At 37.2% G+C, this 22,929-nt stretch overlaps 1 protein-coding gene across 1 annotated transcript in view; it reads right to left on the reverse strand.

Moving 5' to 3' along the window:
• rngtt (RNA guanylyltransferase and 5'-phosphatase) overlaps positions 1–22,929 on the reverse strand; it is an 83,970-nt gene that overhangs the window by 25,312 nt on the left and 35,729 nt on the right. Inside the window, exons 11-12 of the mRNA XM_007545199.2 lie at positions 21,739–21,903; positions 6,399–6,467 (exon numbers count right to left, since the gene is read on the reverse strand). Of these exons, the coding sequence (XP_007545261.1) occupies positions 6,399–6,467; positions 21,739–21,903 (234 nt within the window). The remainder of the gene's footprint in view (positions 1–6,398; positions 6,468–21,738; positions 21,904–22,929) is intronic.

The raw sequence follows: 22,929 nt of genomic DNA on the forward strand, positions 1-22,929 counted from the left end.
ATATTATTGACTGCTAATGGTGAAAGTGATAAAAAAAAAAAAAACAATATCAAACTGTTGTATTAGCCGTGAAAAGAGGTAATTTAAAGAATAGTGGGTCATACATTTAGAAGAATATATGCATTTATAAGAATCAGTGCCCGTTCCTCTTTATTGTAATTTAGTGATTTTTCAATAAATTAGCTGTTTCTTTTACAGAACACACATTTTACTGTGCATCACTTTGTCTATTTACCCTGGTGATGTTTTTTTTTATTTTTTAATCTCAGTCAATATATCTCAGTAGGAGAGTTTTATTCAATTCCTGAAACATATTACTGGGATGCACAGTATGGATTCAATGCCCTTCAAATTGTACAGTTTACCAAATCTCCAAGAGTCCACCACAATCATATTTTGCAACATTAATAATGCATTTTAAAATATTATAAACAGTAATTTAGTCACAAACTTGTAGTTTTAAAATTTACTTAGGATGAAGCGAATATATTCAAAATTATATTTTCAGAAAAAAACGCAAGGTAATACATTTCCTTGTAGTGAAAGAGAGAATGTTCTTACTTTAAAATGATCAAGATGACCAATTAAGCAAACTAGGAGTAACCATAAATTATAAAATTATCATAAGCAAATGCCAGAATTATAATCACCTATAAACATAACCTGATTAAACATTGTTACAAAATGAGGGAGAGCTGGTACATAAATGGATAACACCAATAAAATTGGAATAATCAAGGATTTATTATGTCATGCTAAATTACTCATGTTGGCCTCCATCAAGCCTCAGCATCAAATATTTCTCCAAATTCTTTCTCCATTTATCAGGGTTACAGACTTTTCTGGAAACATTCAATCAACTATCTCCTTCTTTTCAACTTAATGTGGAAGACCATCGTCAAAGCTTCGGTATGAAGAAATATTTCAATCAACGAGGGCAAATTTTGCTTTAAAAATATTTGATTACATAAGCTGTTTTTTTTTTTTTTTTTGCAGAAATCTCAAAGTGCTATTTTCAGTATTCAACCATGGAAATGTGTAACCATCTGAATGATGTAATGCTCCTTAGCTTCGTTGCATGCCACACATATTCTCATCAGTTCTCATTTTCTGTGTCCTCCAGTGCACAAGTGCCTAAATTTTGCATCTTTTTTACTTATTTATTTTTTTATTGATTTTATGTAGACATCAACAAAAGTAAACAAAAACAATTCACAATTCACCACAAAGGCACTGCAGTGTCTACATGAAAACATACATAAAGCCTAAATACACAAAACACAAACATTGTAAGTCCCCAAACTGTCGAAGGGCTATTTTTACATCTTAATGATGCAACTGAAATGCCTTGGATTACTTGAGTCGTATATTAATATTTTTGCAATGATTAAACTGTAAGTTTTAGTACTGAAAATGTTATGGTTTGCCACACATGTACACTAATTATCTGTAAAATTGCTAAGCAATTCAACATCTAATGCTTGATGATGTACAAGTTACTCACATTTTAAATGTACTCTGAATAAAGCTTAAATTCAAATTAAAACATTTTTTACTGGTAACATCTACAACAGGTATGATGACAGAAATGCATATTGGTTTATCTGTGGGTGGTCACTTCCCCCTGGGTGACACTTATGTGAAAATGAGACAGCACTAAAGCATGAGAGCCAATGTGTCTCTGGCCTATAAGACTGATTAAACTCAACAAACAAAAGCAGCGGACATCACATCTTACAAAAGAGGCCAACACTGTAGAGCTCTGGAATCCCCCACAGGAGAAATGTGCTGCCAAATGCTGAACATCAAATGCTCACACTAGGGGGTAGCACTAAGAGCTCCCTAAAAACCAATATTCTAGCTCCCACTGCTCTGAATGATTCAAAAACCACTTATTTACATAAGGTGGCATATCAAGGCAATTTCTTTCAACAAGGAGTCATAAAAATAAGTCTGTTTTTCAAAGGATTAGACCCTCATATGCAAACACTGGTGATTTGATTAAAGCACGAATGGTGCTAAGATATGTAGATAGAATTGTGTGTAGATGTGATGCAGGCATTTATTTATTTAAATAAATTAAACTGCACGTGACTTACATGTAAGCACTTTGGAGGAACTTCTGTCCATTCAATCACTGAATGGGCAGGAGAAATCTGGTTCTGTGCAGAAAAAAGTCTAAGTCCAGAGCTAAACTGAACTGAAGTGCTGAGGTTGGACCTTACGAGAGCTGAGGTGAACTGAAATGAAGGAATTATGATTATAACGAAGATTGAGCCCAAATTATCTCTACGTGTTTCATGAAGTCATACAGAAAATAATTCAGGTTCCTGCTGCTGAAGGTGGTTTGAGGAGCTACTATCTTTATTAGTTTAAGAATTAAAAACTGCTAGAAAATTGTCACAGTTTCAATATTTGAATTTGCCAAGTTTCTTTTGTATATGACTGTATTTTACAGGTAGAGGTCTATTCAGTATTATTATTCCTTCAGGGTTTTCAGGTCCAGACCCAACCATCTGTCTTTTTTCTTTTTTTATTTGGTTTGCATGAAACTTTATAATGATGATGATTTAATCAGTAATCATTGTGATTATGAACTTCTTAGTGGGGAGTCTGAACAATGGCCAAATAGCACTAATTTCTCAGATGAAGAGAGAAATAGCCACAGCCTTGCAGTGAGATAAAAGAACTTCTGTCCAATTCAAAGTCGAGAATAATATCAGGGGAATGATAAAAGGCACCTGACAGCAAAATTGACTTGTCTGAACAACGGCCTGTCTATGCAATCAGATTTCTCATCGACAGAATGTCTGCCTTGTTGCCCTTGCCCGTTCCGCTCCCGTTTGACGAACAGCAATCATTTCAGGTCGCTGAAACAAAGCTGCCGCAGCTAATCCGAAAACTCTGTTTGACAGCAAATTCCTAATCCCTAACCGGGATGCTGATGAGGATGTTGCCATTTTAACTGCAGATCTAGTAAATGCTCAGACACATACATTCTAACATTTAACAGCCTGCCACTCTTTGGAGAGCCCTGTCTCTGGCTCTATTAGTTACGATCTATAAAATTCAGAGAGGTTACAGAGGACAACACAAAATCACATCAGGGGCAAACAACATGGTACTGCTCTAAATCTAATTCTGCTTTCTTCCCAGGATTGAACAGTCTGTACACTCTCCAAAACTTTTTCTTTTAGACATAATGCCAAACAATTTGCAGCTAAATTAGACACCAATAATCGTACACTTTTAGAATGTAATCAAGTGTGGAAGTAACAGAACCAAATCTAATTGGTTTTCTTCATGTGGGGGAACGGACACAACAAACTAATCAAAACGCAGCAGTAAAAAGAGGGAAAACATTATATTTTACCAAACTGACAACAGAGCATCAGGAGTTGCAGAACTGAGATGTATATTGAGCCTGACTGTGGCATTAGTTAAAGAGCCTGGGGGAGAGGCAAACGCAGATGGTCTCTCTGTTATAGTGGACAGAAAATGCAGATGGGTAAGCAAGCTTTGGCTAACTTTCATTGCACGGCTCTCCCGAGAACTGTTGCTACCTCGCTGTGAAACCCAAAATGACAGCGATAATTACCCACTAAATCTCTGAAAACCAAATAAAGCGCACAGAGTTGAGTTGTAAAATAAGTAACATAACCAGATCAGCCTGAAATTTCAAGAAGCACAGCCACAGAATGTGAGAAGAAACACTGGCATTTTCTAGATCTGAAATGAATCCCTTTAAAAATCGCAGATGTTATTATATGTTCTCTGTCTTTTGCGTATCTGAGCTCAGGTTGTGGAGGCAACAGGTCCAGGAGGAAACCCCAGCAACACGCTCCAGCTCATGGGGGGATCTGTTCCCAGGTGAGATATACAGTCCCTCCAGTGGGTTCTGGGGTTTTCCCTGGGTCTAGTCCCCATGGGATGTGCTTGGAAAATCTCTAAAAGAAGGAGAGAGGTTTGCTTTTGGGCTAAGCTTTTTCTTCACCACGACAGACTGGAGCATACTCCACATCACTGCAGATGAAAATCCAATCCGTCTGTCAAGCTCTCGTTTTATCCCATCTCTGGTGAAGACAACACCGAGATATTTAAACTCCTCTGCTTGAGGCAGAGACTAACCCTGAACCGAGACGGTGCAGTCCACCTTTTCACAGTGCAGAACACCACGGTCTTGGACTTGTATATTTTATTTTTTAAAATAATTCAATGTGACTCATGTCTGCAGTGAAAAGGACTATATACAAAAACCTCAGGAAGGTGTGAGTTTCTTGTAGGTTAATTCACATTGGAGGCAAAGATTGCTTGTGTGACATTTATAAAAAAAAGAAAGAAATCAGCCAAGATTTTGATGAGAAATACTGTGCTATAATTACATTATGAAATCTCGGGCGGCGGCCCACAAAATCTTATTAAACCCCTATTAGTAGATCGTACTTTCTATGTCTTTTAATCTGAATTTCAAATCTCTAAGCAAGAAACCCCTTCTGGCAATAGTGTAAGGTCTCGTATTCCTAACTATCCTGCTTACAGTTATGTATGATTTAAGATGCAGCTTGCTTGCTCTGCATTTTTTAAATAATTATTAGTACATTTCAGAAAGCTATGCTTATGAGTGAACAGTCTCCATATGGCACAAGCTGCAGAGAAGCTTTAATTGCTTGTTTGATTGCTACTTAATCCTTTCCATGGCACGTAACAGCAGGAAGTGAAAGTGCAGTGCTAATCATCATGCTATGATCTAATGATGATCTGATTCCAGGGGAAACCAGGGAGGCAAATAAGGGCAGTAATTAAAAAAAATGCTAAAGAGCATCTGTTGAATTTCAATCAAAAGAGCTGATTGAAATTCCCTAAATGTGCTAAAGTCCTATAGATTACTCAATGTCGAGATGTTCGACATTCCCTTGGTCAGAGAAGCAATAGTCCAGACTCTGAATACATTGCTCCAGTTATTCCTACAGTATGGGTTGCTTAATTGGAAATCTACTGGATTTGATTCACGCGAGACATTTCTTGTCCTATTTTCATTGTTAATGACCAACTCAGATTTAAGCTAGGTTTATATTACAATAAATATTTTAATTAACAATAAACGTTTTAATTGTTTTTTAAATCTCTTTCTCACATGCTGATTTTATTTTAATTATGTAAAGCTCTTTGAAATGCCTTGCTGCTGAAATGTGCTATACAAATGAAATTTGACTGATTGCTTGATTGATTGATTGATTAAAGGAGTTTTTCCCAGGAGGCACTTTCTCAACACCGTGAAAACATAGTAACCGTATGTATACTTTTGCACATGCTCTGATATACTATTTTTCTATTCTGTTTATGTCCTTATAGTATTTTGTCAAGACTTTTTTTCTAACAATGGATAGTTTAATCACAAGTCTGGACTGAATCAAAGATTTAAAAAAGCTTCGCCATGGAAATGTGCATCAGTTTAGCCATTGCACACTTACTGAGGTGGTCTGAAGTTGTGGAGAGGAGGGTATCTAGTTCGGGTCTCATCAATGCTTATTAATATATAATTATATTATATATTATATTAATAGTTTCAAACCAATCCCTTTTGCAATCATTGGAGAGAAGGAGTTGGATCAGCTTATCTAAGCTTGAGCATATTATGCCATATTATGCATGGATGTATGTATGCATGTATTTATAAATAGATGGATGGATGGATCTTATAAATGGCAACATTGGAAGAAGCCATAAAGATTTCAGAAGACTTTGGTACTTTGGCAAATATATCAATTAAGAGTTCAGAAAATTATGTCAGCTTATAAAAGAGATTTACATGTTTTCTCACCTATAAAGTGTCATAATTAAACTGCCGTAGATTGAAGCAAATGACCATGTAAATTGAACTTTACTGCAGCATTCAAAGTATAGAAGAGACAGTACAGAGCTGATTAACATCAAGGTAAAACAGAGGATAATGTGCAAAAAAACTCACTTCAGCTCCTTCTTTCACTAATGTTATGCAGATTTATTCATGTGTTGCACAAAGAAATATAGGCTCCCGGGTCCATCGCAGTGGAAGAACAGTGCAATAGCATTACTGTCAGGAGATAAAAGTGATTTTCTGCTGTTCTAAAACAAAGTAAATCAGACTTTCCGTCAAGGCCACTTCCATCGTAACACAAACCTCCATATCTCTGATTTAATGTCTCACATAGAGGTCCGTGTATGTGAAGGTGGTAAGAGTGTGGTTTTACTCTGCAATGACATAGGGACAAGTCCTGGTGCAGAAAGTGACAAATAGCTGCTGGTAATGACAAGCTGTCTGATACTCATGTAGAACCCCGAAGTGAGAAAAATCAGCAAAAGACATTCAACTTGTGTGTTGACAAATGACAAACTGCCAAACATGGATGGTGACTTACCCCACACGGCTGGAAGATCAGTCCATCGACTTCATGGCTGACTTGGGAAGTGAAGCTGCCTTCGAGGAGCTGAAAAAAAAGAAGACATAGTTTCTGTTAAGGAAAACTAACAGACACAGATGGTAGCTGAAAGTTTTAGGTGGAAACAGATTAAATTAGATTATTTTATAAACTCAGTTCCAGCCAAAGAGCCTGGCAACAACCTTGGACATAAACCAAAAATAAGTAAGCTTTAAGAAAACCAGAAGGCTTACACTTCTAAGCGCAAGCATGATACTATCTTTAAATCCGTCTAGCTCTGAAACTAAGCCCTTATCTGTTGTCCGATGACACATGATGGAGAGATCCAAATCTGTAACCCGACAGACCAGGTTGAGGACAAGAAAAGAGCAAATCATTAAGCTCCTGATGACTGGACCAGACGGATTTCACTACATCCAGTAACATCAACCTAGACAACTGAGTCACAAAAATCACACAGCAGCATACCTGACAAACCCAGGGGAAACGGCAGAGGTGTATAGTAACACAACGTTGTCTTTACTATAAAAAAACATCAACTACTGATCCAACTGTAGCAAGGGCATCAAATATTTTAAATCGATGCATTTGTTCCAACTTTAGTAATGGAAGAAGTTTCAAAAAAAGAAAATGTTCCCATTTAAATTGCTATACTTATTTGGTGGGCATATGGGTAATACCTAAAAGGTTGCAAGATTTTGTTGGATATCTACCATGTCAATAATATATTTTGCCTGTAGGATAAACTTTTAGTACCTTTAATGCCCTTATTTCATGTTTTTTGGCAGAGATGCTTGAGCTTACAAAGTGTGTTGGAAACAAAGACAGAAAAATAGATTTGAAAATGTGGACTGATTGTAGTCGATATTGTCATTGCAATACTGTCTTACTGAAATCTCTTCCCCATCAAGAAATTAAGGATATCTAATCAACGGCGTTCTGTATGTTTTGTGTATATCGCCATAGAACTGGTTTACCTCTTGAGTTTTGTAGTCTGTCATTGCCTAAATTATCAATAGGTAAGAGGTAGATGGCTTAAACAAGAACAAAAGTAAAGAAATTACAGATCAGACTGTCATTTTGATGAACACAGCATTTTCAGTTTGTTCTTACTATGCAACAATAACCTCATGTGACAAACTCAAGTTTGAGCCAATGATCCAGTGAGGGAGATAAGCAAAATGGGAAAAAAAAAAACCTCCAGGGGGTTTTGTGCTGCAGTGCAGCTCATACTGACAACAATCACTTTACTACACCGGAGACACTTAATATTCATTGGTTCTTTCCCTAAAACAACACAGAACAGTTTTACATCAATATAATGAAAACCTTATCCTTCATTGGCATAATGACTGATTGGACAGTCTATTTCTACACTTTGACCCATTCAGCCTGACATCTGAGGCTAAATAGAACATTAAGTTCAAAGTCGTGTTATGTTTATGATTCCTCGAGTGCAAAAGTGCAGAAATGATCTTAAACAATTTTATATTTTCTATAAAGATAGAGTTGTTGCCAAGAGGGTGAAAAAATAAGTGAAAACAGATCCTTGACTTTGTCTGCATATAATGCAATGTTTAACTGGTAAACCTCAACATAACCACATATCTACAGACAGAAAGATCACATTTATTTGTGTATCTTTATGTGTTTAAGAGCTATAAGGAATTGGATAATAATAGGCTGAATGTGCTTACTGACAAACTGGTGACTCAGAAATACACACTGTCTCACATAATGGGTTCACATTACTTATGATGCCTTACCAACAACATTGCATAATTACTGCATTTTAAGCTTATTTTGTTGACCTTAAATCAAAGTAGGTGTAATGGTTGATAGCAGGATTATCCTCAGTGGGATTATAAAACAACAACAAACAAAAAAACAAAAACAATCTATGTTGGAAAAAAAGGTATTTTTGTAATGCAGATATGCAAATCCTGACAATGAGTCATATAAGCTTCATTATAATCATGATCTTTTAAAGTGATGTGAGAAACTTTGGAACAGTATGTAAAAACTTTTCAGCATGTTCATGGAGGGGGTGAATGTAGTTAGGCAGGAAATAGCCCTGGTCAATAAAACTAAAAAAAAAGTGAAAGCATTAGTCCACCACTGTAAATATCAGGTACCACATCCATGCCGATAGGTTTAAATCTAGCAAACAGCAGGAGGATTTAGAAAAACAGGAAGGTAGCTAAACATAAAACAAAAGTATTATTGTGTGGAATGGAAAAAAAAATAATAATAATATCACAAATTCCTGTCCCTGTTTACCAGAACTTAGAAGAGGGATACACTTTGGACAGGTGGCCTATTTACAGTGATTTACAGTACAATTGAAGTTCATTTTTAACTTTATCATTTAAAAGACTGCAAAGTCAACAGCTTGGTGAGAGCTATGGGACAGTTAAAAAAAATCACATCTGTAAATGAGGCTTGTAGAAATTTTCACAGAATACAATATCACTCAGTAAAGTGTTGATCCTCCATTGCATCTAAACACCAAGGGATCTGAAAATACACAAGGAGAATATTATCTGTCTCTGTAAAGAGAAATTATTTGACACCCATCAACCGCAATAAATTCTGTTATTTTTCTGCTTTGACAGTCCAGATGGGAGGTTTCCAGACGGGGGGGATAAAGACATTACAACCATTTACTTGTTGACAAGGTAAAGTATTTAGCAAATATGAGAACTGTCTATGTCCATCAGAGCCACATTGAGCTAAGTCGCTTTAATTTTGTGGAAGATGAAAGGTTGTCATCCCAAGGTCTGACGATGTTTAAAGACAACCCAGGAATACATGAAATTGTGTACTAAAATAAAGTAATGTGCACTTCTGTCTGTGCATGCTTGGTAACCCAGGGGCGTAAAACTCAAATCCTCAAGAGCCAGTGTCCTGCAACTTTTAGAACTGCCCCTGGTCCAATTCACCTTTATTAAATCTTGAATTGTCTCCAAGACTGTCAAGTTGCACAGAGCTCTGCTAATGACTTACTCATTTGATTTAGGTGTGTTGAAGCAGAGACACATCTTAAAGTTGCAGGACTCTGGTCCTCGAGGACTAGTGCTTGACAACTGTGCCTTAAGGCTTTAGAGCAAATAGGCTTTAAGATAGAGGTTTCTTCTTTGAAAGATACTTTATCAAAGCATACTGTTAAGCTTCTGTCGTGCTTCTTCTTTTTATGTTTTTGTGAAACATCAAGTCATATCTCATCTATAGAGTATGTGCACTTGCTATGATGTTGATCTTCTATATGAATTATCTGTGCATTGGTATAGGGTGCAAAATATACAGAATGATCTTGAATCAAAGCAGTATGTAACGTTTCCTGTGGTGTTGCCAGCTCAGTTTTTCTTTGCTCATACTAAGTGATTCTTTAGCCATTTTGGTCTGAAAGTTCATTGCTCCATACACATTTCTTTTGTGCCTCCAAGTGATAAAATATTTTTCAGCTTAATTAAGTAGGAAAAGTTGTCAGGATGGATGACATGGACTTCAACTCTTACCAAATGATATGTCTTTTTGATGAGACATGTTTTACTTTACTCAGTCAGAGCCCTACAAACATTAAACTGCTCACAAAACATAAAACTTAGATTCAAATGGGGTAGTTGTACAAATAAACAGCACACAGCAATTATATTTTCCAATATAGAAATATTTGACACTGGCTTGGAAGCGACAATGGAAAAAAAGCAACAATCCAAACAATACGGTCACATTTTGGAATTCTCAAACATTTTCAGATTTGATTTTCATCACTAAATTGTAATTCTCATAATTATTAATATGGCCTGGTAAAAATAAGCTATACTAAAATGGCCTGCCCCTAATGACAGCTACTTTAAGCATTTGACATGCTGAAGTGATCAAGTCGAGACATAAACTGTATCTTTGGGATGTTAATCCAGAATTGTTTTCATCTTATTACATTAAATATGACACAAAAACAAAAGTCAAAATAGGTCAGCTAAATTCTGCTTCCACCATTTAGTTTTTTCAATATAATTTCAATGTTCTAAAGGTACATGAGCATTTTGGCATCCATACTGCAATCAATATTAAATTTGTTTGGTAATGTAAACCAAAACACATCAAGCTTATGATCTGAATTTCCTTTTTCATAACTCTTCTGCAATGCAAATTTCTATTAAGATTTATAAAGACCCCGTTGTAAACCACTACAACCAGCAGTGGAGAATTCCACTGTAAAGCTGGCAGTAGGTGCATCGCATCACTGAAAAATAGCCCTCACTCCTCCCTCATGGAAGAATTTATTCCATTAAACCACAGGATGAACTCCCATTCCCACACTTTATTGCTAACAACTATTTTTCAGCAAATATGCTCAAGGAAACCAAATGAAGTCATTAGCCGTTTGAGGAAAGGATACATCAAGATAAAAGCAACAGAAAAATACTCTCCCCAATGCATCTGCAAAGAAAGGAGAGCAGCATCAGTACTCTCAAGAACGATGAATGAGTCACAGCAGATCACACAAAGCCTGACAACCGTGCTGACATGGAGAAGGCAGATAGCCAGACTAAAAAGAAATGATGCTTTTATGAGAGAACGGCATGTAGGTGGTAAGATCTGGGAGTTCCATTTCAGTTCTCCTGCCATCTTAACACACCCACCCACCATCCTCAGTGAGCACAGTGAACCAGGGATGGAGAGACGAGCAAGAAAGACAGATTTCCACTCACACATCCTCCTACAGTAAGGAAGTTCCTTGGGGGAAGGGGCAGGTGGGGACAGAGATCCAGATTTCATGGTAAACCTCTTTTGGGAAAAAAAGAACACAAAGCGAAGACTACAACAGCGGGGTTGTGTAGGAGGAGATGAACAGCAAAGCCTCATTAAGAGATCAAGATTTCACTGTAGACTCGAGGGCAGAGACGGGACAACAGAATTAATTCCTAATATGCAAGCAGTCACCCTATTTCTTTGTAAGGTGTTGGAGTGATTGAGGTCAGCACACTTCCCTCTTCAAGGTCTCATGTTTGCAATCATCTCACAGCAGGACACAATGACGCATGATAGCTAAATTGCTCATTGCCCCGTGGGACGCACTTAACATTAAGTATCTCATTCATGTTCATTCATATTTTTATGTAACCTTTTTTATGCTGAGCCTTTTTCCAAAGGAACAACTTTATGATCACATTGCTACGATGAATTTTTTCTATCTTATTTGAGATTTAGTTCGCATTTACTAAATTGTGCAGAAAAGAGGAAATTATTTTGCTGGTTCTAAGAAAGAAATAAAAGAATCAATCTCTGCTCACATCCTGCCAGCGAAAGCTTGAGAGCAGTTAGATTCGCTCTCTGTTTCCATTTTGGCTCTTGGTCCCAAAGCATTCTATCATTTTCATGGATTCATTTCTTTTCCCCATTGAATGGGATACTAGGTTCTGCTGTATGATATTACCCACTTTTGTTTCTGACAGTCCAGGTTAAAGCTTTTGCAATACCAATCATTTATCTTGATAAGCCAACCTTCCAAGGAAACTTGGCTTTTTCTGTCTTGAGATTAGTCTCTGCAGAGTTTTGGCCTTTTCATTTGTTGCTTTCTGATTACATGACTAAGGCACAGCAGAATGACAGAGCAAGTGAAACACTTGGCCTTTTTGCAGTGGAAAAAAGTACTTTGTTGTCTTCCCATTGATTAGCTCCTTCCAAAGTGTCATCACCGCTCCAGCTTTTGTTTACATCCAGATCTAAAGCGCCTGGCTTCTTCAGGTGGAGAATTATGATGCATGTCTCACGCCAATTTTGTAAAAGTTGGATAAAATAAAACGTGACCATTCTGACTACAGACCCAAATATGAAAGTGGCACAAATTGGATTTTTTGGGTGGTGAAAAGTTTAGAATTGAGGCACTTAGACTTGAATAAAAAAGTCAAATATGGGGCAAAAAAAAGAAAAAAAACAAAAAAAAAAACGGCATGGATCACATTTGCCTGCTGTGTAGATGTGTCCTTAGTCAAGTGGCAATGTTGTGTAGCGTGTCTCTACACCTGATCGCCTTCACTCACAGTTTTGACTCCAACACATTACTTGCTGCCAACACTTATAAACCTCTCTGTCTGTTACCGAGACGCCAGCTCCTTGCACAACAAACCACTTATGTAGCCATCAGTGGCCTGTGTCTTGACTTTTTCTTTTTTTTATCAGTTTATACAGCTCAACAGCCCTAAAACCATGCTATTAACAATTATCAATCGTGTTCTGTGTTGAGATTCAAGTGAACATTACTTTACTAACGTTTGTAAGGTACTTTGTTAAAGTGGGTGATAGTGTTTATTATGGGAATATTTTCAAAAGGAGGAAGAAAGAGGTAGTACTTTGTCTTTCTCACAAAGACTGCTTGTATCTAAAAACACAAAATAAGGTGAACTGAATTCTCTGGGCCTGACGCACACTTAGTAAGAAATTATTGCAAGTGTAATCAGGCAATCAAACACTGTGGGACAATCATGCAGAAAACAGTGCATGGGGTCTGACTAATGTGAATATGTGCCTTATTGCGAAATGACAGAAGACGCACAATGTAAATGAATGGAAAGTATCATTACATGATCACTGCAGACTTAGAGTTTAAATACATTTACAAAAATTTAAAAATCTTTAAATGAGTGATAGCAGGACTGCTATCACAAATAATCAAGAGCTGTCAGAAAAAAAGAGAAAACTCTAAAAGATTGATATTTTTCTTGGTGTTTTGTACAAATACATGCAGTCAAACCTGCTCAGTATGTGAAACTAGTTCAATAAAGCCTCACGTACCTCTGCTGCTGACGTGCCTTTTACTGTCTGGATCAAAGAGTTGAATGAAAGAAAAACTGAATAACAACCTTCTTCCTTGCAAAACTTTTTCATCTGGCTTTCTACTTCCACTTTGGAAACACTCAGCATGGTGAACAACCCTCAGATAATAGTTATTCTGAAACCTCAACTTATCTGCACTCTTAGGACTATTATACACCAAACCAACGTCAAGGACCAGCTGAGACGGCAAACACACCCTATTGTGTCTCCTCACATTGCTAGTGTCTGAGGAGGAAAAAAAAAAGCTTGAATTTCCCTCAAAGGTAAACTCCAACTAAAAGCCCATTGTATAATCGATAGCTGAGTCAGTTTATTTAATTTTATACTGCATACTTAGTTAGTGATCCTTAATTATGTCATAACTATAAAAAAATGCTTTACATTTTTGTGTAAATACAGTGGTAAAGTAAAATAGTATGTGTCCTTTGAACTCTTGCCTTCATCTTAACTGTTAGCACATGAAAGCTTTAAAGAATTAGCTTGAATTTTAACCATTTATTTACTAGACGTTTAAATCACAGGGTTGATTTTACACTTTTGGGGTTAAATCAAACGGTCTTGTCATAACGAAGTTCGAGTCTTTACATAGTCCAACACCATGTCATGTGTTGCTGCCACCAAACATCACAGGGGTAAATATGCATTTGAACCTGCCCTCGAGCTTAAAACGACTATATCCTGCTGCGACTAATAAAAGTGGATTTTATGAGCCTTAAATGCTCAGCTGGAATACTAATTGTGCAAGAATGAACAGAATGCTAAACCTACTCACTACTTCTACCAAACTAAGACTAAAATGCAGCAGGTTTCAAAAAATTATGAAATAAATAACATCACATAATCAACAACATTAAATAAACAAATGCAATCACAGAAAAAGACAACAGAGTAAGGATGTTTTATAGTAAACATGTATGTTAGTATATCAACCAAGAGACTACTGTGAGGGCAAAATGACAATTTTAATTGATATTAATAAAACTCATGCAATGACCTTTCAGTCGAAAGTAATAGTAAGAAGTTGGAATTATTATGAATTAGAATTATGTGCACCATCGTTTTAAATACTTCACCAGAATTTGGTTTCTAAGCACACCTGCTCAGATATTTCGCACTCTCTTTCCTTTCCTGTCCAGAAGCCTTTGTGTTTTCCTCATGTCTGCTCATCCTCACAGCTCTTATGAGGCTTAGATGCAAGGGCAGAATCCAAGCTGGAATGGATGGATTGATATTCCAGTCAGAGCATGGGGCTGCGGCTCAAGGCTCTTTTCGATCCTAATGTGAATGGCCCTCTGAAGCCGGTGTGCAGTTGTCTATTAAATGAAAATCCACATCTGTGAGTGTGTGGGCTTGGTAAAAAATAAAAAAAATAAAAAATCAAATAAGGTTATGCAGTCTGGAGAGTTCTTGTGACTTAAAAATGTTAATCTTTAGATGAATATTTGGGGTTTCAATTAATTAAAACATAAAATACGTGCAGTTATTTGGTGTGACATGGAAGAAAAACATTAAAGTTCTTGAATTTCATTGAACACAGAGTAAACAAGCATTATTTATGAGGCATTATAGAGTCATAGACAGGATTTGCTCTTTCTGATCCGCATACATGTTGTCATTTTGAAAATAATTCCCGACTTATTTGGGCTTTGGTCCTCCAAATTCCACACAATCCACACATTATTTCATTCATCTGTTCAAACATTAGCATTTCTGGTTTGTAAATGACCAAAATGCCAAGCTCAAAGCTTCACAAGCGTTAAAAAAAAGGTTGTTTATAGCACTGTGACTCATCAGTCGGCTTTCTGGTCCAATAAATAAAAAAAAAAGTTCCAGTGCTTGTTGTTTAAGAGTACAAAAGGTGCAGCATCAGATTAACCGTCAGGATGTTTGCGACCTCACACTCCAGTTAGAGCTCTGGGGTCAACAAATCAGTTGCTATTAGCCAATCTTGGATCCACACTAAAAAAAAACAGAGCCGACAGTGTTTCAGTGGCAGACCCACATCTGTACAACTGTCTCCTGTCTGCTTGTAGAGTTGCAGAAAACATTAAAAGCCCCATTTCATTTCAGAGGCTTTAAGAAACCTTTATTTATTTCAACTAAAAAATGTTAGTTTATATGCGTTGTTCATTTACTGAATGTTATTTATACTTTATAGCCAATTGAGCTGGTTTCAAATGTGCAATAAAATGTAAATGGTAGAACTACATCATTTTAAGGTTTACACAAATCTCTAGAGGCGATTTACAGTTACACTGCTGGAGAACTCCAACATTGGTTGGTTCATGACTTCACTCAAGCTACACTATCATTGGCCAGAGCTCAGGAGAGGAAAGGTAAACTACCTACCACAAACACACAAGCTCACACCCTTGCAGACATACAGTCACACTCAAGCAGCACACAGATAGTGTGAGAAGCCAACAACCGAGGGGCAGCTGCTTACTGAGCTCTAACAACATGCTGCTGTATTTAAGCTGTCAGAGGGAAGAGAGTGTATCTGATCTGTGATGAAGCTCAGGGGGTTTGGCAGGATGTCTGAAAGGAGAAGGTTTTGAGCTGAAGGTAAAGAACTTGTCCAAAATCCATCAAATGTGACGCACAACATCATGGCAAATCGAATTAAGCAGTGCTGAAATACAAACGTACATAAGAACTCTGAAAATGCTACGTAGCGGAGCTTAATTTATATTTTGAGAGAACAACTATGAGACTTTATCGTCCCACTTTTTGCGCATATAGTCAGAATAGGCTAGAAACATTTGCAGAAAAGTTATACACTTTCTCCAGGCAATGGGGAATAAAGGCTAAGAGAAACGGGTTTCTTTTACTGGTTTTCACCACAATGCATTTTCTCTTTAGACTTTTAACCCCTAATTTAAGGTATTCTAACAGAAACACTCCAGTGACCCCATGAGAAAATGCGTCCGCCCACAGTGGCGTACCCAAACCTTATTAAACCAAGTTCTCAGAAATACTCAGAAATACTCCACTCCTAAAGATAACCACAGCTACTGGTTCTCAGCAGGAAAATTGTTTTAAACCCAAGGGTGATGCTTTGCAAAATCCTAAGTACTTTTACCAAGGGTTTCTGTTTTGAAAAAAGTCCTAAAGAAACTAGAGACTGTATTAAGTTCACAACAGACTAGTCTATTTGCTTACCATTTAAAGAAAAAAGAACAACCTTGCATTCAGAATTTCACAATTGTTTGATACATCAAAAATAAATAAACTTACTGCCAGTGAGCAAACTAGATACAAATAAGAGAAGAAGAGATGGCATGCACCATTTTTGTTTGGCAAAATGGTAAACAAAAAAAAAGGAATTTTGTTTCCTTGTGAAACAGGAAAAATAAAATGCTACAACTTCACGTGAAACATGCCAGATTTAGAAAGCGGCACATTTAGGTGCAGCTTGGAACTGTAGACCAGGCATGGACTGGCAGGAGCATCTACCAGCATGATAACCGTTAATAGAGAAGAGGTGCTTATGCAAAGATCTTTAGAAAAACTGTAATACATGACCTAATCACAAGTTACAGGTGTGATTTTAACCAGTCAAGATTTGTCCACATTTGCAGACCCTGCGGAGTCCCCACAATAAGTTTTCCTATAGTTTGTCACACTGCCACTAGAAAAAAAAAAACCCATCCACACAGCAGTCAAAAAGCTCTTTAACAAGCGCCAAAGTACTTGGACAAACTAACACTGACAAAAACCCTTTCTCCATCCCTGAGATGCTTTAAGTGGTCGTTACTGTAACTAAGTTCATCTCTGCAGCTGCCTCCAGTTTTCCATTGTGTGGATGAAAACATAGTCATTTAGAGGAAGCTTTAGGGATGCATTCACAGTGCGTTATGTGTCATTATCCATCGGCGCTGTGAGGCGCAATCCTTTTATGTTTGTACCGTTTGAGTGAAGAAACAAAAAGCCTGTGTTTTTCTCAATTTGTCAACCGAAATTGAGGCAAACATTTTAGATTTAAAAAAAATAAAATAAAAATATGTGTCTCTCCATTTGCTGCCTTAATAGAAATAGTTTTTGACGTACCTGAAGTCGTCTCTTTTGTGATTGGTGGTACAAGTAAAGCCATATGTTCTTTATTTCAAATCTACTGCACTGAAGGGAATATTCTTTAAGACAATAATAATTGCTAGGAACTGTATTAAAGAAAGGTATGTGCCTAAATCATTACAGACCAGGTAGACAGGACCACAAGAACAAAAAAAATCCAATTAGAATAAAAGAAAAGGTGCTTAAATAGAAACCCAGAAGGCTGAGGTAAATCCGTTTTTCTGTGTTATGAGCGTTTCAGGAGAAAACTATTTTAATAGCTGTCTACATGCATGCAGGCTGAATTGCTTAGTATACATAATTAGATTGGGGCATTGGAATTATCCTTAGTTTACAAGCTCTGAAATTAAGAAATCAAGTGATCCAGAAAAAATGTAATTAAAGCAATCATTGTGTTTATATGAAACTGTATTTGTAGAAAAAGTGAATCACAAAAGCTGAAATCCCTCTTTTATGTTAAGCTAGAAAACAACTGCAATGACAGGGCAGCTCAAATGCACGTAGACAATCAATAGTTCAATTTTTAAGTATATTCTAAATATTCTAAGACAAATTGATGCTATTCCCATTAAATTTATAAATTATCTGTTAATAGGAATACATGACATTCTGCTACAAAAGTAGTACTACTACAAAAAGGCACTGGACGGCTTGGCATAACTGATGGAACTATAAACTCAAGAGGAATGTCAAACTGTCAGTTCGTCACATTACGCTCAACTGTCTCTGGGTTATGCAGCAAGATGATAATCAGAAGCACACCAATAAGTACACCTCTGAATTAACAGCTTGGAAAGGCCTAATCAAAGTCTGAGCTTACATCTAACTGCAAAGAAGATTGAGCCAAAGTGATGCAAAAGACTCATAGCAAAGCCCAGAGATGAATGTTGTTACCAAGGGTGGCACAACCACCATATTAAGGGGGCAATTATGATTTTATTTATTTTTTTTTTACTGTTTTTAAGCACCAGGAGTCCTTTTTTACTTATTTGAGAACAGCTTTTTGTATTCATTTGGTTTACTTGTCTGGTCAGAAACATTTAAGTTTGGCTACAAATTGAAATAGCAGAAATCTATAAAAAGGCGAACACCATTTCCTGCCAGTCTATCATAGCAGGTCAAGATGTCCCCGAAGGTCAAAAAGAGGAAAAGGCACAGCAGACTAAAGGCATAAAGATGAAGCACAGCTGTTGCACAGTGGTCCAAGAAGCATTAAAAGCACCTGTTGACCTGACCCAGAGAATACACACTGCTTTCCTTGGGTAAATTAACTGAGCCTGGCAGGCAGAAAGAAAGAAGGTAAGCGGAGCAAAAGTAAACGAGTCGCTACAGTCGATACTCTCTCGCCAGTGAGTCTGACCTTTAGTGTATGGATACAGCGTGCATCATCAGTTGTTGCATAATGTCTTGGAGGCTTGAGAAAAAACTAAAAATTCTCAAGGCTGCAGAGGTAAACAAACATTAGTCACCGAGTCTATGTTGTGTGCTCTTCCAAGCAGCATAAGCCCTTATACAACAGACAACATGTTTCCCTCGGTGAGTGGGTGCAAGAGCAGGAGAGAGAGAGAAAAGACGCAGTTTCTTCTTGAATCTAAACCGAGGAGGATGAAAGTGTTACAAAGGCCAGAAGTGGATGCTGATTTTTTCTCATCTTTTCTTGTTATTTATTTAGTGCCGGCAATTTTCAAACAAAGGCAGGAAAAGGATCAGATTTAAAACACATCTGGCAATTAATGCTCCATCATCACCTTTCTAGAGATATAACACAGTAACACACACACACGCGCACACGCACACACTTTGATGTTCAGATAAAACAGGCTACCGCAGATGATTTGCAAATCTGCAGCACAAACACTGTGACTCATACACGTTATGTATACGGCACGTTTGCACCACAGCTACAACTTTTACACAACTGCAACTCAAATATCTTTCCAATCACCCCATCGTATTACTTTATGCCATGCATCATGCTTTCACTGCCGCTTTTTCTTACATTTTTATCTGTATTGGAACAAAAACCGTTTCACTGTATTGTGCTTTTAACCTCAATAATTCCTTTTAGATAAAACATTTGACTCTCGAATACAAATCAGTTTTAGTTTTTTCTACCAATCTGAACTTGTGGGAGGGGCTGCAAACTAAATTTAATTTTATTTTTCCCTTTTTTCTTAATATTAATCAACTATATTCACCTGAAGCTTAATTTCCTTTAAGACACAATAAATCAAATCAGGGCCACTCACTGAAGAGTTCAGGCTATAAGTATTTAGTCATTACAATACATGACAATGTTTCATGCTTTAAAGAATTAAATCACATTTTTTGTATACAGGCACCTTGAAAAACCCATCTAAATGCTTGAATGGAAGCTTTTGGTAAAAATCATCACTTGTTACAGCCTGAAACTCTAATACTCATTTCTGTTATCCAAGAGGGAACATTGGTTTCCGCCATGTAAACTAATCCTCTTAGGAAATTGCCAATACTATTAAATTCAAAGGGTAAAAGAAGGCCTGGTATTCCAGCACAGAATTTATTTCTAATTCAGAAAGGAGAACACATGAGTCTCTGACAAATACAGTCTTCAGTCAATTTAACGCTCCTCCTTTACAAAAAAAGACATCTATTAACAATGTTTCTGTATATAATAAAGGAGGTGGAAAAAAAACAGTATACATACTATGTTTGGGGCAGCAGTAAATTTCTAAGACAAAATGAAATATCTGGGTTTATTTGAGTCAGCAATGACAAGACCCAGAGGGAGAATGTACCATTATTTTAGTCTTTCATGTTAGTTTATTGACACCTTTGGCTATTTGTCTTTAAGACAAAATGTAATATATGAGTTTATTTGAGTCCATCAAAACTATAACCTCATGGTTTATAAATTCTGTGCGCATTTCCACAGATTTTTGGATCTCATAACCATTAACACACTAATAAATTTACCAATAAAATTCTTACATCTAGTGCATGTTACACAACACCTTAAAAAAAAGGAACAGAACAGCTCATATACAGTTGCTGCTAAATGTAGTTATTTCCACTTTCCTGTCAATTCAATCCACACGAGAGGGAAAATCCAAAATACACTATCATATTGTCTTGGTGTGCAAATCCGACTACAACAAAAGGGTTCCTTGTAAAATAAGTGGAGGAAGTGAAACCGAAAAATACCCCCAATTTGGTGGGGAAATGACAGCCTAAATGTGCAAGTGAATTAGATGAAAAACAGAAGCTCAGAAACAGACAAAAGTTGTCATACAACTGAAATATCCCTAGTAGGAATTTGTGGTCAATACGCCATGAAGTGGAGGTTTGTGCTGGGATGAATTAATGAGCCTGATTCCAGTTATCCTTAGCCAATGCCCCCTACAACAGAGATAGGACTGTACAGAGAGCAGATGGCCACTAAGGGACACAATGGGGCGCTCAGAAGCTACACAGCGTACCAGTGACTTCATTTCCAGAATATCTTCATCAAAATGAACCCAAAAACTTCCAGTGTCGATCCTTCACAAGGATTCTTAGAAATGTGGGTAGCGCAGGGTTAGACCTGAGGTAACAATTTCAACAATGAACAACTCTAAGAAACTAGAGCTGGGAGACATGAAAAAAAAAATAAAAAAACATACAAAAGAGGATAAATATCACCCCCTCACTACAGTTTGATTGTCTGAGGTCACAGCAAGACATACCAAGATTTCCAACTGATCTTTGTTCGAGCCAAACACAAAATTAATTGTGCTCTGAACTCCTGTAGACCTGAGAGAAGGCGCGAGAGCACAGACCTTTGAGGAAGGCTTAACAGCCACTGAGGCGATAAAAGCTTTGCTGCTTTCAGCTGACTGTTTTTTAACCTCAGCGGATCGTTTATTTATTTCCAGACGACAAGAAAAACACTAGTGAGTATAACAGGGAATATTTCTCGTAAAGTCAACAAAAATGCTAAGAAGCACAAGAAATGTGTGTTCGAGCTCACACACAGAAGACGGATCTAGGCAATGTATTGTAATCCTGGCTTCCAATCACTTGAGATTGCACCGGATGAGTCCCAGCGGGAAATAGCCAAGGCATCCAACACTCAAGTGAGTGCTCTCTTCCTCCTAGAGCTCGTCCTTTCCATAGCATAGAGGTGAAAAAAAGAGTGTTTCATCATCTGCATCTCCTTCTCTTGAGACCAATTTGCCCTTGAAGAGCTATTTCCCTGGGAAATAAATTCTCTAGGAAAAATCTGGGATGCAACTGACAGATTACATACGAGTGTACAACGTGCACAATAATTAGGTTGCCTGGATTTGTGCATTTTGGCATGACCAAAAGAAAGGATGAATCTTAACTGGGTCACATGTGGCCCAGTTAAATGGAGGGGAAGGATTTGGAAAGCCGTGTTTACCTTGCGCGACGCATGGATGTCGAAGAAGGGCTTGTTCCGGACGCTGAAAGGCTCCTTGGCTTTGTCGATCTGTCCGAGCTTCATTTTTTCCTGACGTGGAGAAATTATTTCCTTTTCTATGCACAGGAGTCGAATATTGAAATCACACTGGCCAACGGGTTGTCCCTGAAAAACACACAACAAAAACACATTTCGATTTTAAAGTAGCACACTAATTTAAATGGTCTATTTCCTTTGTTTTCTTTCTTTCTCTTTACACTGAGATGAAAACTTACGATCTTGTTCAGAAGTCTTAGTGTGAACATGATGAGTAGCTAATGCTGAAAACTGAACAGTACATCGAATATCAGTCTGCAGTAAATATTCGTTTGTAATAAACTGTGGTTTAGGATATCTTTAACGTGATAACTGGTATTTGGATGGACTCCACCTGGCTTAATGCATCTTTAGCAGATAGGTTATTAAAACTCATACAACAGTGGGGACAGTGTTTATTGCAAATGACTAAAAGCGGCAGGAAAATTGGGCAAATCGTAATCAATACTGCAGTTTTCAGCATTAAATCAAATGCTGCATCAACTATCTTCCTGATACTCTGTAGCTTTGATGAGCAGTGTCCAGAAGTATGCAGTAAGACTCCTTTAATTTATCACATTCCACTACAACACTACAAACAGCTTCTTTGTGACGACGATGAGACCTTCCACACATCACAGCAAAGACCCGCTGCTGTCCCGCACAAATAATCCTACTGTCCTCTCAAACAGACGTGGCCACCGAGGCAGAACAAAGGTGAAATGAAACCCATCTGGTGGAGCCACACATTGTTGCCACACAGAGCAGCAGAAAGCCTGAATTTCTGTCGCTGGTTATAAATAACAAGGTTTGAGCGGAAAATTAGAACATATAACGACAAACATGGCAACATATTTATTTCAGTGTTAACTGGTGCAGAAAAGATGCAATGAATCCAGCCTGTCTGCTGCAAAGCGTCGACAGACTGTTGCTGCCATTTATCTATTTCTGAATTAGCATAGTGACGCAATAAAACTGACTCAGATTCCAACAAGAAAAACAAAACAAAAAAAGGATGTCAACCTGTTGAAAACAAACGTCATCCATGACAACTTTGACTTTTAATAATTCTCACAAGTTATAAGGAAGATTCAAACTCCAAATAAAATGGATTTT

Source organism: Poecilia formosa, unplaced genomic scaffold, assembly GCF_000485575.1.
Source record: "Poecilia formosa unplaced genomic scaffold, Poecilia_formosa-5.1.2 Scaffold1, whole genome shotgun sequence".
Lineage (NCBI taxonomy): Eukaryota > Metazoa > Chordata > Actinopteri > Cyprinodontiformes > Poeciliidae > Poecilia > Poecilia formosa.